Source organism: Bombus vosnesenskii, unplaced genomic scaffold, assembly GCF_011952255.1.
Source record: "Bombus vosnesenskii isolate JDL3184/JDL3185 unplaced genomic scaffold, Bvos_JDL3184-5_v1.1 scf7180000014121, whole genome shotgun sequence".
NCBI classification, from domain to species: domain Eukaryota; kingdom Metazoa; phylum Arthropoda; class Insecta; order Hymenoptera; family Apidae; genus Bombus; species Bombus vosnesenskii.
This window is the reverse complement of record NW_022883376.1, coordinates 1-16,751: the sequence shown is the minus strand read 5'-3', so window position 1 is coordinate 16,751 and position 16,751 is coordinate 1. Positions and strand designations below refer to the sequence as shown.

General features: G+C 29.7%; 1 protein-coding gene and 1 pseudogene across 1 annotated transcript; one reads left to right on the top strand and one right to left on the bottom strand.

Annotated features, from left to right (window-relative positions):
* The first annotated feature begins 1,217 nt into the window (after nt 1–1,217).
* Nucleotides 1,218–2,583, top strand: LOC117239756 (luciferin 4-monooxygenase-like). The gene is made up of 2 exons (XM_033505575.1): nt 1,218–1,490; nt 2,256–2,583. The coding sequence occupies exons 1-2, from the start codon at nt 1,226–1,228 to the stop codon at nt 2,411–2,413; spliced, it is 423 nt and encodes a 140-aa protein (XP_033361466.1). The 5' UTR covers nt 1,218–1,225; the 3' UTR covers nt 2,414–2,583.
* Nucleotides 2,584–13,957: 11,374 nt separating this feature from the next.
* Nucleotides 13,958–15,005, bottom strand: LOC117239755 (annotated as a pseudogene).
* Nucleotides 15,006–16,751: the final 1,746 nt, after the last annotated feature.

Genomic DNA, 16,751 nt, shown 5'->3' with positions numbered 1-16,751 from the left:
TCACACTTGAAACGATTACGGAGAAAACATAATGTTCGGAATCGCAAGCTTTGAAATAAAAAAATAAAATATGATCGCGGCAATAATACGCTAAATTGTACGTACACAGTAGAACCTCGATTAGGAGAGAAAGAGGGAATTTTTACAAAGATTAAACTGCATCCGTTTATTCGCATCTTGTCCGCGTTTGCCCAGCCACAATTTTCATTTGTCTACCCTTCAACAAATATTATCGCCAAATGTTCAATAATGTGATAATTTCGGTATAGCGTATCACACTAAATATTTAGTTACAAGAAGGCCGAACAACGTCACGTTGATCAAACTAAAGGAATATAAACGGAATAATACAGAAAAACTTGGAAATTTTTGCGAGCAATCGTTGCAGCATTTGATTCAGTGAACACACGATAAAAAATAATAATATTCGTTCCTTTACAACAAACGTAAAAACAGGGGCATGTCACATAAAATGCATAACACATACTGCTCGATATATGTGCTACCTTATTACTATTATCCCATAAATACGCCATCTAATCGTATTTTCAATACAATTTTTATATTTCTATAAATGTTATTGTGGTTGAATGTATTTTAACCGCCTAGGGATTTTTAATTACACACAATTTTCGGCTAACATCGTCGTGTATCGTCCACATTCCTGCTGTATTACAACAATAAACTATAAACCGTCCAAGCGTATAACCTTCTTTACAGCGCCATCATTTTAAATCGGAACAATCAAACAGTTTACACTGAAACACTGCGAATGTTACAACGGTTCATCGTTACAGAATGGCTGAGCTGTGAGAAACAAGAACGATTGCCGCAGAATATAAACGAGACAAAATATAAATTGATATAAGATGCAGTGAAGCAAATCAGTCGCAGGTCATTCGTTTTATCATTTCCTGACGTCCATATTAGAGATTTTATTAAAAGTTAAAAAGCTGAGGTAGACTCGTGATTGTACTGATTTTGAATTAGACATTACAGTCCTTCTAATTTTCGTCAGAAAATAAGCTTTTCTTACGGATGGAATACTTGACACTACCGTTGCAACGAACAATTAACGACCTGGTACGTTTCGTTCTAGATAAGCGACCCGCATATTGCGATTACAGATGGCTGTATTAGCATGTACATTGTCAGAGTAATCAACAGTCTCAATTTAAACAAGATAGATTTTTTTATATAAAAAGAGCAAGAAACGACAATACAAATGATTCATTTTGATTACTATGTTTTATATTGTAATACTTGCATGTTACTATATCAGGTAGATATTCAAACTGGTAAACACTACACATGCAAGGATATTCTCGAAAAAAGCACAATATTATCTGTTGCTTTGAGAAATTATGGAATCAAGGTGGAAGACAGAATCTCCGTTGCAGCTGAAAACCATCCACATTACGTGGTATCGATATGTAGCACGTTATTTATCGGAGCTATATTTGCACCGTTGAATCCAGCATATACAGAAAGTAAGATATTCTCCAAGCAGCTTTTACGAATTATTTTATAATAACAAAGAAATTAATTTAATTAAAAGTACGTGCGTGTTTAATATTATAGAAATTTAACGAAGGCAGAACGTAAAAAGTGGAAAGAAAAATTTGCTCTTCTTTTTTGGAAACTTGCATGTTTCTGATAACTCCACTGATTATGCCATATATAAGTTAATGAAATCGAGCCTCGACTTTATTATTTGCCTCGAGTTTATTATAGAATTTTACAACTACTAGAAACAGAGATCATAAATTAGATACTTTAATTAAAGACTAAATTTATTTACATTACATTTGCAGAATTAACAATAAAAGTCTAGAAACAGTACTTACTCTAACACCAAGTTTTATAATGTAGTGTAAACAATAATTGTTAATATTAAATTGTTAAATATTGTGTATATAGATGCGGAAATTAATAATCACTTATATTCTCAATATGCGTTACTCCGTCACCTTTTAGAGATACAAACAATACTAATTTTTAATCGTATACGATTAAATTGTATTTAACTACTCCGAATATCTTCTCAGAGTAAACATTCTACGAAAAATATGTTATTTCAAAGAAAGTTGTTTCAGCCTCTCCTTGCGGAGACGGATATCGGAAAAAGCTTTTGTAAGGCTCTTCGAATATTTCTAGATCTTTTGTAAAACTGTCACCTTGTTACGCGGAGTGGTTAAGTTACGCGATGCAGCATATGCGTTATTTAATCATATCTAATGCAATTTTTTACGTAGGAGAATTTACGCACATGCTGGAAATTTATCAGCCACGGGTGTTGTTTGCATCGCGACGCACTGAAAACATTTTGGCGAAAATTGCATCTACTGTAAGCTGGAATATGAAATTAATCGAATTGGATGATAAACCTCTTGATGGAAATATAATAACCTGAGACAAGGTTTTGGAAAAATATCAAAGTATCACGGATCTCTATGCGTCTTCACCGGTGCAGATAGATCATAACAGGAAAAGAATGGCAGCTATTTTATGTTCTAGCGGTACAACAGGCCTTCCAAAAGGAGTAATGTTGTCTCATCGAAATTTGTTACTTTTCATCCAAAGTCTAAGGTAAATATATTAAATTAATATACACAATGTATCCGGTTGATCTAAGACCACACATATATTTCGAGATTTATTTTTCATTTATGTTAAATTTAAATATATATTATTCGTTTTATATGATTAACAAACCATTCTTTATTCAAATCAACTATATAATATTTTCTCTATTGTTGTGCCTCTTAACTCTTATCATTCTAGTTGAAATTATAAATATTCGATTCAATTGCATTTTGTTCTTAATCGAAGTGCCCCAGAATCAATGGATATTCGACGTGGAGACCGAATACTAGTTTTCTTGCCATTATTCCACGGTTATGCGTTCGGAATGATGAATACGGCAATAAGTTGCGGTGCAGCTGTGTACATAATGCGAAATTTCAAGTTAGAAACGTTAATCAGTCCCGTAGAAAAATACAGAATTACGCATACACCATTGGTCCCTCCAGTTTTAGTTGGTCTTGCGAAGCATCCAATGGTGCCAAATTGCGATTTCAGCAGCGTGAGAGAGATCGTTTCCGGTGCGGCAACGCTTCCGCCGGATGTAAGTTTTTCGTCCAAACCACCTAACGCAATACGTTATAACGGTATACTATATAACGTAATAAGTTATAACGTCATACTATATAACGTAATACTTTATTACGTTATACTATACAACGTAATACGTTATAACGTTATTCTATGTAACGCCATACGTTATAACGTTACACTATATAATGTAATACGTTATTACGTTATACCATATAACGTTATACTACATAACGTAATACGTTATAATGTTATAATATATAACGTAATACTTTATGATGTTATACTACCTAACGAAATACCTAATAACGTTATACTATATAATGTAATACATTATAACGTTATTCTATATAACGTAATACGTTCTATAACCATATAACGTTATACTACATAACGTAATACGTGATAATGTTATAATATAAAACGTAATACTTTATAATGTTATACTACCTAACGAAATACCCAATAACGTTGTACTATATAATGTAATACATTATAACGTTATTCTATATAACGTAATACGTTCTAATGTTATACTACCTAACGTAATACGTTATAACGTTATACTATATACCGTAATACGTTATAATGTTATACTACCTAACGTAATACGTTATAACGTTACTGTATAAAACGTAATATGTTATAACGTTATATCATATAACGTAATACGTTATAACGTTATTCTGTGAAATGTCATACGTTATAACGGTACACTATATAATGTAATACGGTATAACGTTATACTACATAACGTAATACGTTATAACGCTATACTGTATAACGTAATACGTTATAATGTTAAACTACCTAACGTAATACGTTATACTATATAACGTAATGCGTTATAACGTTATACTATATAACGTAATACGTTATTACGTTATACCATATAACGTAATACGTTATAATGATTTACTACTTGACGTGATACGTTATAAAATTAAACTATATAACGTAACACGTTATAACGTTATACTACCTAACGTAATACGTTATAACGTTATACTATATAACTTAATACGTTATAATGTTATACTACCCAACGTAATACGTTATACTATATAGCGTAATACGTTATAATGTTATACTACCTAACGTAATACGTTATAACGTTATACTATCTAATGTAATACGTCATAAAGTTATACTATATAACTTAATAAGTTATAAAATTATACTATATAACGTAACACGTTATAACGTTATACTACCTGACGTAATACGTTCTAACGTTATACTATGTAACTTAATACGTTATAATGTTATACTACCTAACGTAATACGTTATACTATATAGCGTAATACGTTATAATGTTATACTACCTAACGTAATACGTTATAACGTTGTACCATATAACGATATACTATGTAACGTAATACGTCATAACGTTCTACCATATAACGTAATACGTTATAATGTTTTACTACCTAACGTAATACGTTATAACGTTATACTATATAACGTAATACGTTATAACGTTATACTATATAACGTAATACTTTATTACGTTATACTGTACAACGTAATACGTTATAACGTTATTCTATATAACGCCATACGTTATAACGTTACACTATATAATGTAATACGTTATTACGTTATACTATATGTAGTATCGTGGACGAAAGGCCTAAGAAATATCGGGCGAATTATGAACAATGCCGCGGGAGCCGAGGCGTCGTCGGGCCCATCAATGTGTCATCGGTCTTTTCATGTGCATACTTTCGTGGAAAAGACCTACGTGACCCTGGCCACGAGCGCCTGCAGAACACGTGTGCGGTGGGCCTAGGAAAAAGACAACAGAATGCGGCAACGGCCAGAGCGTTAGTCGAAAAGCAGAGGGCGAGTCGAGAAGCAGAGTGCGAGCTGAGCGGAGACAGAGGTTGCGAATGGCGTTGCCGAGAGAGTGTGGATTGCGCTGTTTTCTGTGCGTTTGGCGTGAATAGTTCAGGTTGTACAACAATCGTCTTTTTCTGTCTGATTTACATCTCTATTGTCCCCTCTTTGTAAACACATTATATCACGATATTATATATATAACGTTATACTACCTAACGTAATACGGTATAACGTTATTCTATAAAACGTAATATGTTATAACGTTATATCATATAACGTAATACGTTGTAACGTTATTCTGTGAAATGTCATACGTTATAACGTTACACTATATAACGTAATACGGTATAACGTCATACCATAAAACGTAATACGTTATTACGTTATTCTATCTAACGTAATATGTCATAAAGTTATACTATATAACGTAATACTTTATTACGTTATACTATATAACACAATACGTTGTTATGTTATACTATATAACGTAATACGTTATAACATTATACTATAAAACGTAATACGTCATAAAGTTAAAGCATATAACGTTATTGTATATATCGTAATACGCTATAACGTTATACTATACAATGTAATACGTTAGAACGTTATTCGATAAAACGTAATACGTTGTAACTTTATACCATATATCGTAATAAGTTATAACGTTATTCTGTGGAACGTCATACGTTATAACGGTACACTATATAATGTAATACGGTATAACGTTATACTACATAACGTAATACGTTATAACGTTATACTATATAACGTAATACGTTATAATGTTATACTACCTAACGTAATACGTTATACTATATAACGTAATACGTTAAAATGTTATACTACCTAACGTAATACGTTATAACGTTATACTATATAACGTAATACGTTATTACGTTATACTATATAACGTTATACTACATTACGTAATACGTTATAATGTTGTAATATATAACGTAATACTTTATAATGTTGTATCATATAACGTAATACGTTATAACGTTATTCTGTGAAATGTCATACGTTATAACGTTACACTGTATAACGCAATACTTTATAACGTTATTCTGCGGAACGTCATACGTTATAACGTTACACTGTATAATGTAATACGTTATATCGTTATACTATATAACGTAATACGTTATTGCGTTATACTATATAACGTTATACTACATTACGTAATACGTTATAATGTTGTAATATATAACGTAATACTTTATAATGTTATATCATATAACGTAATACGTTATAACATTATTCTGTGTAGTATCATACGTTGCAACGTTACACTGTATAACGTAATACGTTATGTCGTTATACTATATAACGTAGTACGTTATAATGCTACACTGCCTAACGTAATTCGTTATGACGATATACTATGTAAGGTAATAGGTTATAAAGTTATTCGATAAAACGCAACACGTTATAACGTTATTCCATATAACGTAATACGTTATAACGTTATACCATATAACGTAATACGTTATAACGTTATACTGTATAACGTAATACTTTATTACGTTAATCTATATAACGTAATACGTTATAACTTTATACTATAAAATTTCATATAATGATATACTATGTAACGTAATACGTCATAACGTTATACCATATAACGTAATACGTTATAATCCTACACTACCTAACGTAATTCGTTATAACGTTATACTATCTAATGTAACACGGTATAACGTTATACTATATAACGTAATACGTTATAACGTTACACTATATAACGTAAAACGTTATAACTTTCTACTATAAAACGTAATACGTCATAAAGTTAAGGCATATAACGTTATAGTATATAACGCAATACGTTATTACGTTATACTATATAACGTAATACGTTATAACTTTATACTATAAAACGTAATACGTTATAACGTTATTTCATATAATGATATACTATGTAACACAATACGTCATAACGTTATATAGTATATAACGTAATACGTTATAATGCTACACTACCTAACGTTGTTCGTTATAACGTTATACTATCTAATGTAGTACGTTATAACGTAATGCTATATAACGTAATACGTTATAACGTTATAATATATAACGTAATACTTTTTTACGTTATAATGTTATTCTATGTAACGTCATACGTTATAACGTTACACTATATAATGTAATACGTTATTACGATATACTATATAACGTAATACGTTATAACTTCATACTATAAAACGTAATACGTTATAACGTTATTTCATATAATGATATACTATGTAACGTAACACGTTATAACGTTACACTATGTAATATAGTACGTTATTACGTTACACTATATAACATAATACGTTATAACTTTATACTATAAGACGTAATACGTTATAACGTTATACCATAAAACGATATACTATGTAACGTAATACGTCATAACTTGATACCACATAACGTAATACGTTATAATGTTTTACTACTTAACGTAATACGTTATAACGTTGTACCATATAACATAACACGTTATAACGTTATTCTATGTAACGTTATACGTTATAACGTTATACTATATAATGTAATACGTTATTACGTTCAACTATATAACCTAATACGTTATAACTTTATACTATAAAATGTGAAACGTTATAACGTTATACCATATAGCGTTGTACTATATAACGTAATACGTTATAACATTATACCATATAACGTAATACATTATAACGTTATACTATATAACTTAATACGTTATTACGTTATTCTGTGAAATGTCATACGTTATAACGTTACAGTATATAACGTAATACGGTATAACGTCATACCATAAAACGTAATACGTTATTACGTTATTCTATCTAACGTAATATGTCATAAAGTTATACTATATAACGTAATACTTTATTACGTTATACAATATAACGCAATACGTTGTTATGTTATACTATATAACGTAATACGTTATAACATTATACTATAAAACGTAATACGTCATAAAGTTAAAGCATATAACGTTATTGTATATATCGTAATACGCTATAACGTTATACTATACAATGTAATACGTTAGAACGTTATTCGATAAAACGTAATACGTTGTAACTTTATACCATATATCGTAATAAGTTATAACGTTATTCTGTGGAACGTCATACGTTATAACGGTACACTATATAATGTAATACGGTATAACGTTATACTACATAACGTAATACGTTATAACGCTATACTATATAACGTAATACGTTATAATGTTAAACTACCTAACGTAATACGTTATACTATATAACGTAATACGTTATAATGTTATACTACCTAACGTAATACGTTATAACGTTATACTATATAACGTAATACGTTATTACGTTATACTATATAACGTTATACTACATTACGTAATACGTTATAATGTTGTAATATATAACGTAATACTTTATAATGTTATATCATATAACGTAATACGTTATAACGTTATTCTGTGAAATGTCATACGTTATAACGTTACACTGTATAACGCAATACTTTATAACGTTATTCTGCGGAACGTCATACGTTATAACGTTACACTGTATAATGTAATACGTTATATCGTTATACTATATAACGTAATACGTTATTGCGTTATACTATATAACGTTATACTACATTACGTAATACGTTATAATGTTGTAATATATAACGTAATACTTTATAATGTTATATCATATAACGTAATACGTTATAACGTTATTCTGTGTAGTATCATACGTTGTAACGTTACACTGTATAACGTAATACGTTATGTCGTTATACTATATAACGTAGTACGTTATAATGCTACACTGCCTAACGTAATTCGTTATGACGATATACTATATAAGGTAATAGGTTATAAAGTTATTCGATAAAACGCAACACGTTATAACGTTATTCCATATAACGTAATACGTTATAACGTTATACCATATAACGTAATACGTTATAACGTTATACTGTATAACGTAATACGTTATAACTTTCTACTATAAAACGTAATACGTCATAAAGTTAAGGCATATAACGTTATAGTATATAACGCAATACGTTATTACGTTATACTATATAACGTAATACGTTATAACTTTATACTATAAAACGTAATACGTTATAACGTTATTTCATATAATGATATACTATGTAACACAATACGTCATAACGTTATATAGTATATAACGTAATACGTTATAATGCTACACTACCTAACGTTGTTCGTTATAACGTTATACTATCTAATGTAATACGTTATAACGTAATGCTATATAACGTAATACGTTATAACGTTATAATATATAACGTAATACTTTTTTACGTTATGCTATATAACGTAATACGTTATAATGTTATTCTATGTAACGTCATACGTTATAACGTTACACTATATAATGTAATACGTTATTACGATATACTATATAACGTAATACGTTATAACTTCATACTATAAAACGTAATACGTTATAACGTTATTTCATATAATGATGTACTATGTAACGTAATACGTTATAACGTTACACTATGTAATATAGTACGTTATTACGTTACACTATATAACATAATACGTTATAACTTTATACTATAAGACGTAATACGTTATAACGTTATACCATAAAACGATATACTATGTAACGTAATACGTCATAACTTGATACCACATAATGTAATACGTTATAATGTTTTACTACTTCACGTAATACGTTATAACGTTGTACCATATAACATAACACGTTATAACGTTATTCTATGTAACGTTATACGTTATAACGTTATACTATATAATGTAATACGTTATTACGTTCAACTATATAACCTAATACGTTATATCTTTATACTATAAAATGTGAAACGTTATAACGTTATACCATATAGCGTTGTACTATATAACGTAATACGTTATAACATTATACCATATAACGTAATACATTATAACGTTATACTATATAACTTAATACGTTATTACGTTGTTCTGTATAACGCAATACCTTATAAAATTGTACTATATTACGTGATCCGGTGTAACGTTATGCTATATAACGTAATACGTTATAACGTTATACCTATATAACGTAATAGGTTATAATGTTAAACCATATAACGTAATACCTCATAACGTTATTCTATGTAACGTCATCCGTTACAACGTTACGCTATGTAACGTAATACGGTACAACGTTATCTCATGGGAACGTCCCAGTTATAACGTTACTCATATAATGTAATACGGTATAACATTATACCATAAAAACGTAATACGTTATAACGTTATACCATATAAGTGCTATACCATATATAACGTAATACGTTATAACATTATACCATATAACGTAATACATTATAACGTTATACTATATAACTTAATACGTTATTACGTTGTTCTGTATAACGCAATACCTTATAAAATTGTACTATATTACGTGATCCGGTGTAACGTTATGCTATATAACGTAATACGTTATAACGTTATACCTATATAACGTAATAGGTTATAATGTTAAACCATATAACGTAATACCTCATAACGTTATTCTATGTAACGTCATCCGTTACAACGTTACGCTATGTAACGTAATACGGTACAACGTTATACTATATAACGTAGTACGTTATAATGCTACACTGCCTAACGTAATTCGTTATGACGATATACTATATAAGGTAATATGTTATAAAGTTATTCGATAAAACGCAACACGTTATAACGTTATTCCATATAACGTAATACGTTATAACGTTATACCATATAACGTAATACGTTATAACGTTATACTGTATAACGTAATACTTTATTACGTTAATCTATATAACGTAATACGTTATAATGTTATTCTATGTAACGTCATACGTTATACCGTTACACTATGTAATGTAATACGTTATTACGTTATACTATATAACGTAATACGTTATAACTGTATACTATAAAATTTCATATAATGATATACTATGTAACGTAATACGTCATAACGTTATACCATATAACGTAATACGTTATAATGATTTACTACTTAACGTAGTACGTTATAAAATTATACTATAGAACGTAACACGTTATAACGATATACTACCTAACGTAATACGTTATAACGTTATACTATCTAATGTAATACGTCATAAAGTTATAGTATATAACGTAATACGTTATTGCGTTATACTATATAACGTAATACGGTATAACGTTACACTATATAAGGAAAAACGTTATTACGTTATACAATATAACGTTATAATGCTATACTATATAACGTAATTCGTTATAATGTTATGCTACCTAACGTAATACCTTATAACGTTATACTATATAATGTAATACGTTATAACGTTATTCTATATAACGTAATACGTTCTAATTTTATACTACCTAACGTAATACGTTATAACGTTATACTATATAACGTAATACTTTATTACGTTATACTATATAACGTTATAATACAGAACGTAATATGTTTTAATGTTATAATATATAACATATTACTTTATAATGTTTTACTACCTAACGTAATACCTAATAAAGTTATACTATATAATGTAATACGTTATAACGTTATTCTATATAACGTAATACGTTATAATGTTATACTACCTAACGTAATACGTTATAATGTTATACTACCTAACGTAATACGTTATAACGTTATAACGTTATACTATATAACGTAATACTTTATTACGTTATACTATATAACGTAATACGTTATAACGTTATCCTATGTAACGCCATACGTTATAGCGTTACACTATATAATGTAATACGTTACTACGTTATACTACATAACGTAATACGCTATAATGTTATAATATATAACGTAATACGTTCTAATGTTATACTACCTAACCTAATACGTTATAACGTTATACTGTATACCGTAATACGTTATAATGTTATACTACCTAACGTAATACGTTATAACGTTATTCCATAAAACGTTATACGTTATCACGTTATATCATATAACGTAATGCGTTATAACGTTATTCTGTGAAATGTCATACGTTATAACGTTACACTGTATAACGAGATACTTTATAACGTTACACTGTATAACGAGATACTTTATAACGTTACACTGTATAACGTAATACGTTATATCGTTATACCATATAACGTAGTACGTTATAAGGCTACACTGCCTAACGTAATTCGTTATGACGATATACAATATAAGGTAATATGTTATAAAGTTATTCTATAAAACGCAACACGTTATAACGTTATACCATATAACGTAATACGTTATAACGCTATACTGTATAACGTAATACTTTGTCACGTTATTCTATATAACGTAATACGTTATAATGTTATTCTATGTAACGTCATACGATATAACGTTACACTATATAATGTAATACGTTATTACGTTATACTATATAACGTAATACGTTATAACTTCATACTATAAAACGTAATACGTTATAACGATATTTCATATAATGGTATACTATGTAACGTAATACGTCATAAGGTTATACCATATAACGTAGTACGTTATAATGTTTTACTACTTAACGTAATACGTTATAACGTAATACTATATAACGTAATACGTTATAACGTTATACTATATAACATAATACGTTATGAAATATACTATATAACGTAACACGTTATGACGTTATTCTATGTAACGTTATACTATATAATGTAATACGTTATTACGTTAAACTATATAACCTAATACGTTATAACTTTATACTATAAAACGTAATACGTTATAACGTTATACCATATAACGTAATACGTTATAAGGTTATTCTGCGGAACGTCATGCGTTATAACGTTACTCTATATAATGTAATACGGTATAACGTTATACTATATAACGTAATACGTTATAACGTTATACTATTTAACGTAATACGTTATTACGTTATTCTATCTAACGCAATACGTTATAAAGTTATACTATAAAATGTAAAACGTTACAACGTTATACCATATAGCGTTGTACTATATAACGTAATACGTTATAACATTATACCATATAACGTAATACGTTATAACGTTATACTATATAACTTAATACGTTATTACGTTGTTCTATATAACGCAATACGTTATAAAATTGTACTATATAGCGTAATTCGATATAACGTTATACTATATAACGCAATACGTTATAACGTTATACTATATTACGTAATACGTTATTACGTTATACTATATAACGTACTACGTTATTACATTATTCTATATAACGTAATACGTTATAACGTTATTCTATGTAACGTGATACGGTATAACGTTATACCATATAACGTAATACGTTATAACTTAATTCTATGTAATGTCATACGTTATAACGTTATACTGTATAACGTAATTCGGTGTAACGTTATACTATATAACGTAATACGGTGTAACGTTATACTATATAACATAATACGTTATTACGTCATTCTTTATAACGTAATACGTTATAATGTTATACTGTATAACGTAATATGTTATAACGTTATTCTGCGGAACGTCCTGCGTTATAACGTTACTCTATATAATGTAATACGGTATAACATTATACTATATGTTGAGGTTATTCGGTGTGTAAACAGAGAAAACACGTGGATAAATTGTAAGGTAGAAAATATATTTAAATAGAAGTGTATTAAGTAAAAATACCATTTGAGCTGGTCCAGATCCGCACGCTAGCTGTGTTACCTAATAACTGAAAAACCCCGAAGCCAACGTCGCCTGTCTACTGTTTATGGCCTGACTTCGTCGCAGTCTTTTGTCTGCGCGCTGTCGTTGGCTTCAGTGCTTGAGAAAACTAAAACGGACCAGATGTAGAGTTTTCTTAGAAGTGGTAACCACTTCAACACGTATGAAGGTGTACTGCACGTATTATTTGGCACGTACATTAATGTTGATGCAAGAATAGTTATTCCAATGATTTTAAGTTACACACATAATAGATAAAGTAGGCTGTAGACTATGAAATTCGTATGAAATAAGCAGAGAATAGTAACTAAATAAATGTATATGTATATGGAACGTAAATCTTGTAAAAATAATATACTAAATTACATTCAAATCAAATATATCAACAAGATCTGTTGACTTTTAGTTATTTTTTTGAAGCACTAGTATCAAATAAAATTGCGTCATATAAAAATGTCATCCCGAAACACAGTTTAACGTGATACAATTGTATTACTTTAATTTACGCAGAAAATATCTAATCATATTTAACAATTTTGAAAAACATACCTCTACTAAACTATTATTATCTTTTCCTATACCATCGGCAAGGCCCTGAACAGCAAGCAGTTCAGCGGTAATTAAATAACTAGCCAATTGTTCTCGAACTACATTTACTTCTCCCTGATACATAAAATCAACCAATGCAGCCAAATCATCGAATTTTACATTACGAGATATTATAACAGGATGCTGACATGGATTTTCGTAAAATAGAATAAGTATCATTTACAAAATATATGTTAACAGTAACAAATTATTAAATTCTTAATTTCACTTTACCTTAAATGAATCTCTAAAATATGTACTACATGCAGATAATAGCAGTTTGTCTGCTCTTATTCCTTTTTCCTTCGCAGCTTAAATTTACATCAACGAGATCTTCTTCGGTTCTCAGCGTATCAAAAGCACAAGTAATATGTTTTAAGTAATTATTCCACCTAAGAGAAAACTGTTGAATCCGTAAAACAATTATATTAAATTTGGAATTTTCAATCTGAGAAACATTTGACTTCAACGAGTATATTTTGATTTTTACCTGCCGGAAAACTGATGGAACAAAAATTTGTTACAACTATCATGTACTTATGTAATTAAAACAAGACAAAGCTTTTATAAATATAAAAATTGTCATAAAAATTTTGACGCAACGCATTTGAACATTTTATGACTCATTGTATTAACACCACATTATTTCTTTTTTTGTGAGTATAATAAAAGCAATAATATTTAAAAAATACATACTTGTTTAGATGCCTTTCGCAATATGACTTTCCCATAGAGCAGGTGGCTTATTACAAAATTCACGTCATAAATGTAATTTTCTTCAACTTCCAAAGCAAAAGTTATAAGTGTCCACCCAGGAATACCCAACATTTTGAAACACTTAAATAATACAAATTTCATATTTGGGTATTACATATTTCTAACAATTGAACACTACCATGCTTACCATGCTTTTATTAGCATGCTTAAAATGACTTTATATTGAAATTATTTGTATGGTATGCCCATTTCCTTATCACCCTTTATTTTTCTTTCTCCTTCTGCACAAGAGTTAAGACTATTTGTATCCTCCCTATATTTGTCTATTATACATCCTACATACTTTCACAAATAACAAAAAATAGCAAGGTCATATATAGCTTCAATGTATACGGTCATCACAATGAAATGTGAATTACCTTCTGCAGATCTAAAATATTAAACGTGAAACGATGATCTTAATTTGGAATAGATTATAGATACACAATCTGTTCCTTTTTTCCTTTCTTAGCAATGATCTGTTCCATTGTCAAACAAGTATTTCCGTCAGTAGCCGTGTTAGAATTTAATCTTGGAATTAGGATTAATATTCTGTGGAAGACACAATGTTTATGTTGAAATAATACAATATGATATTTATTAAACAATTATTTCGAGAGTTATAAATGTGCGTTCTGGAATGTAGACAGTTGGCTAGTTATTCACAGACTGGCTTAGTGACCCATGGCCCTTGAAAAGGTTTAGAGCCCCACTCTCTATGCGGTAATGAGTGTGACCTGTGTGGTTGTCTGTGTGGCGTCACATGTGGCACAGAACCTTCTAGTAGCTTCTCGACGTGCCCATCTAGAATGTTCCATCCATATCCTCACGCTTCTTCCGGCGTCTTTTGAAAAAGCATGCACGTGCTAACTGCCGTGGTGCATCTCACGAACGCACGCTGGTGGGGATGGCGCTGGGCAACGAATGGAAGAATCTGTACGATCAAACACTCTATCCGCATGCGACTGATATCGTTGCATTCCAACAAGCCGGATGAAATGCAAATTTATATTGTATTATGCTTATCATTATACTGCAAGTACTTTGAATCACTGAAATTGCAGAACCATTTCCTGTTATTGAATGCAAAACATACAGCACGAACACGTTTTCCATTATCAAAAAACGCCATACAAATGTCTCATCCATTGTATTAAAGTGATAAGAGATAGACACAGCACCAAGCCTGCAGCTTATAATACAACAAGTTGCACCAGTTTCTCAATTTTCCCCAATTATATTCAATGCTTACAATAATTATTCTTCATATAAAATTGTTACCTTTATCCAATGCATACCACCTCTCTCCCCCTCTTTAAAAATATGACCTTTTTCAACTTAATGTCTCCCAAAAACGGATTTAGCAGAAAGTATACGACATCTATAACGATCCAATTAGAAACTACCAGAGCATGTGTATTTTAAGCGGATCTTTAAACGTCGATTAAACGCGTTCTCTATCCAATCCTGGCTGAAACATAATTACTCGCACCCCAGTAACCCACCTCTAAGTCATTCCAATCAACGTACCATGCAAACACGAATCCAACGCGTTCCAGGAATACAAACAACCGCCTGTAGCTGTTTAGCTGTACGCGACGAGTATAATTATTTCGGGTACTCCTCCAGTACAAAACAGACACCCAAACGACATTATTTCAACACAAAAATATTTAAAACAATAGTTAAAAAAGCATGATACTTAATACCGCGCTTGACATCAGGTATAATAAAAATAAATTTCTTCAAAAAAATTTCAAGTTAAATCTTAAGCTTTCGTAATTATATCAAACTTGTTCAATTGACAATGAGCAATTT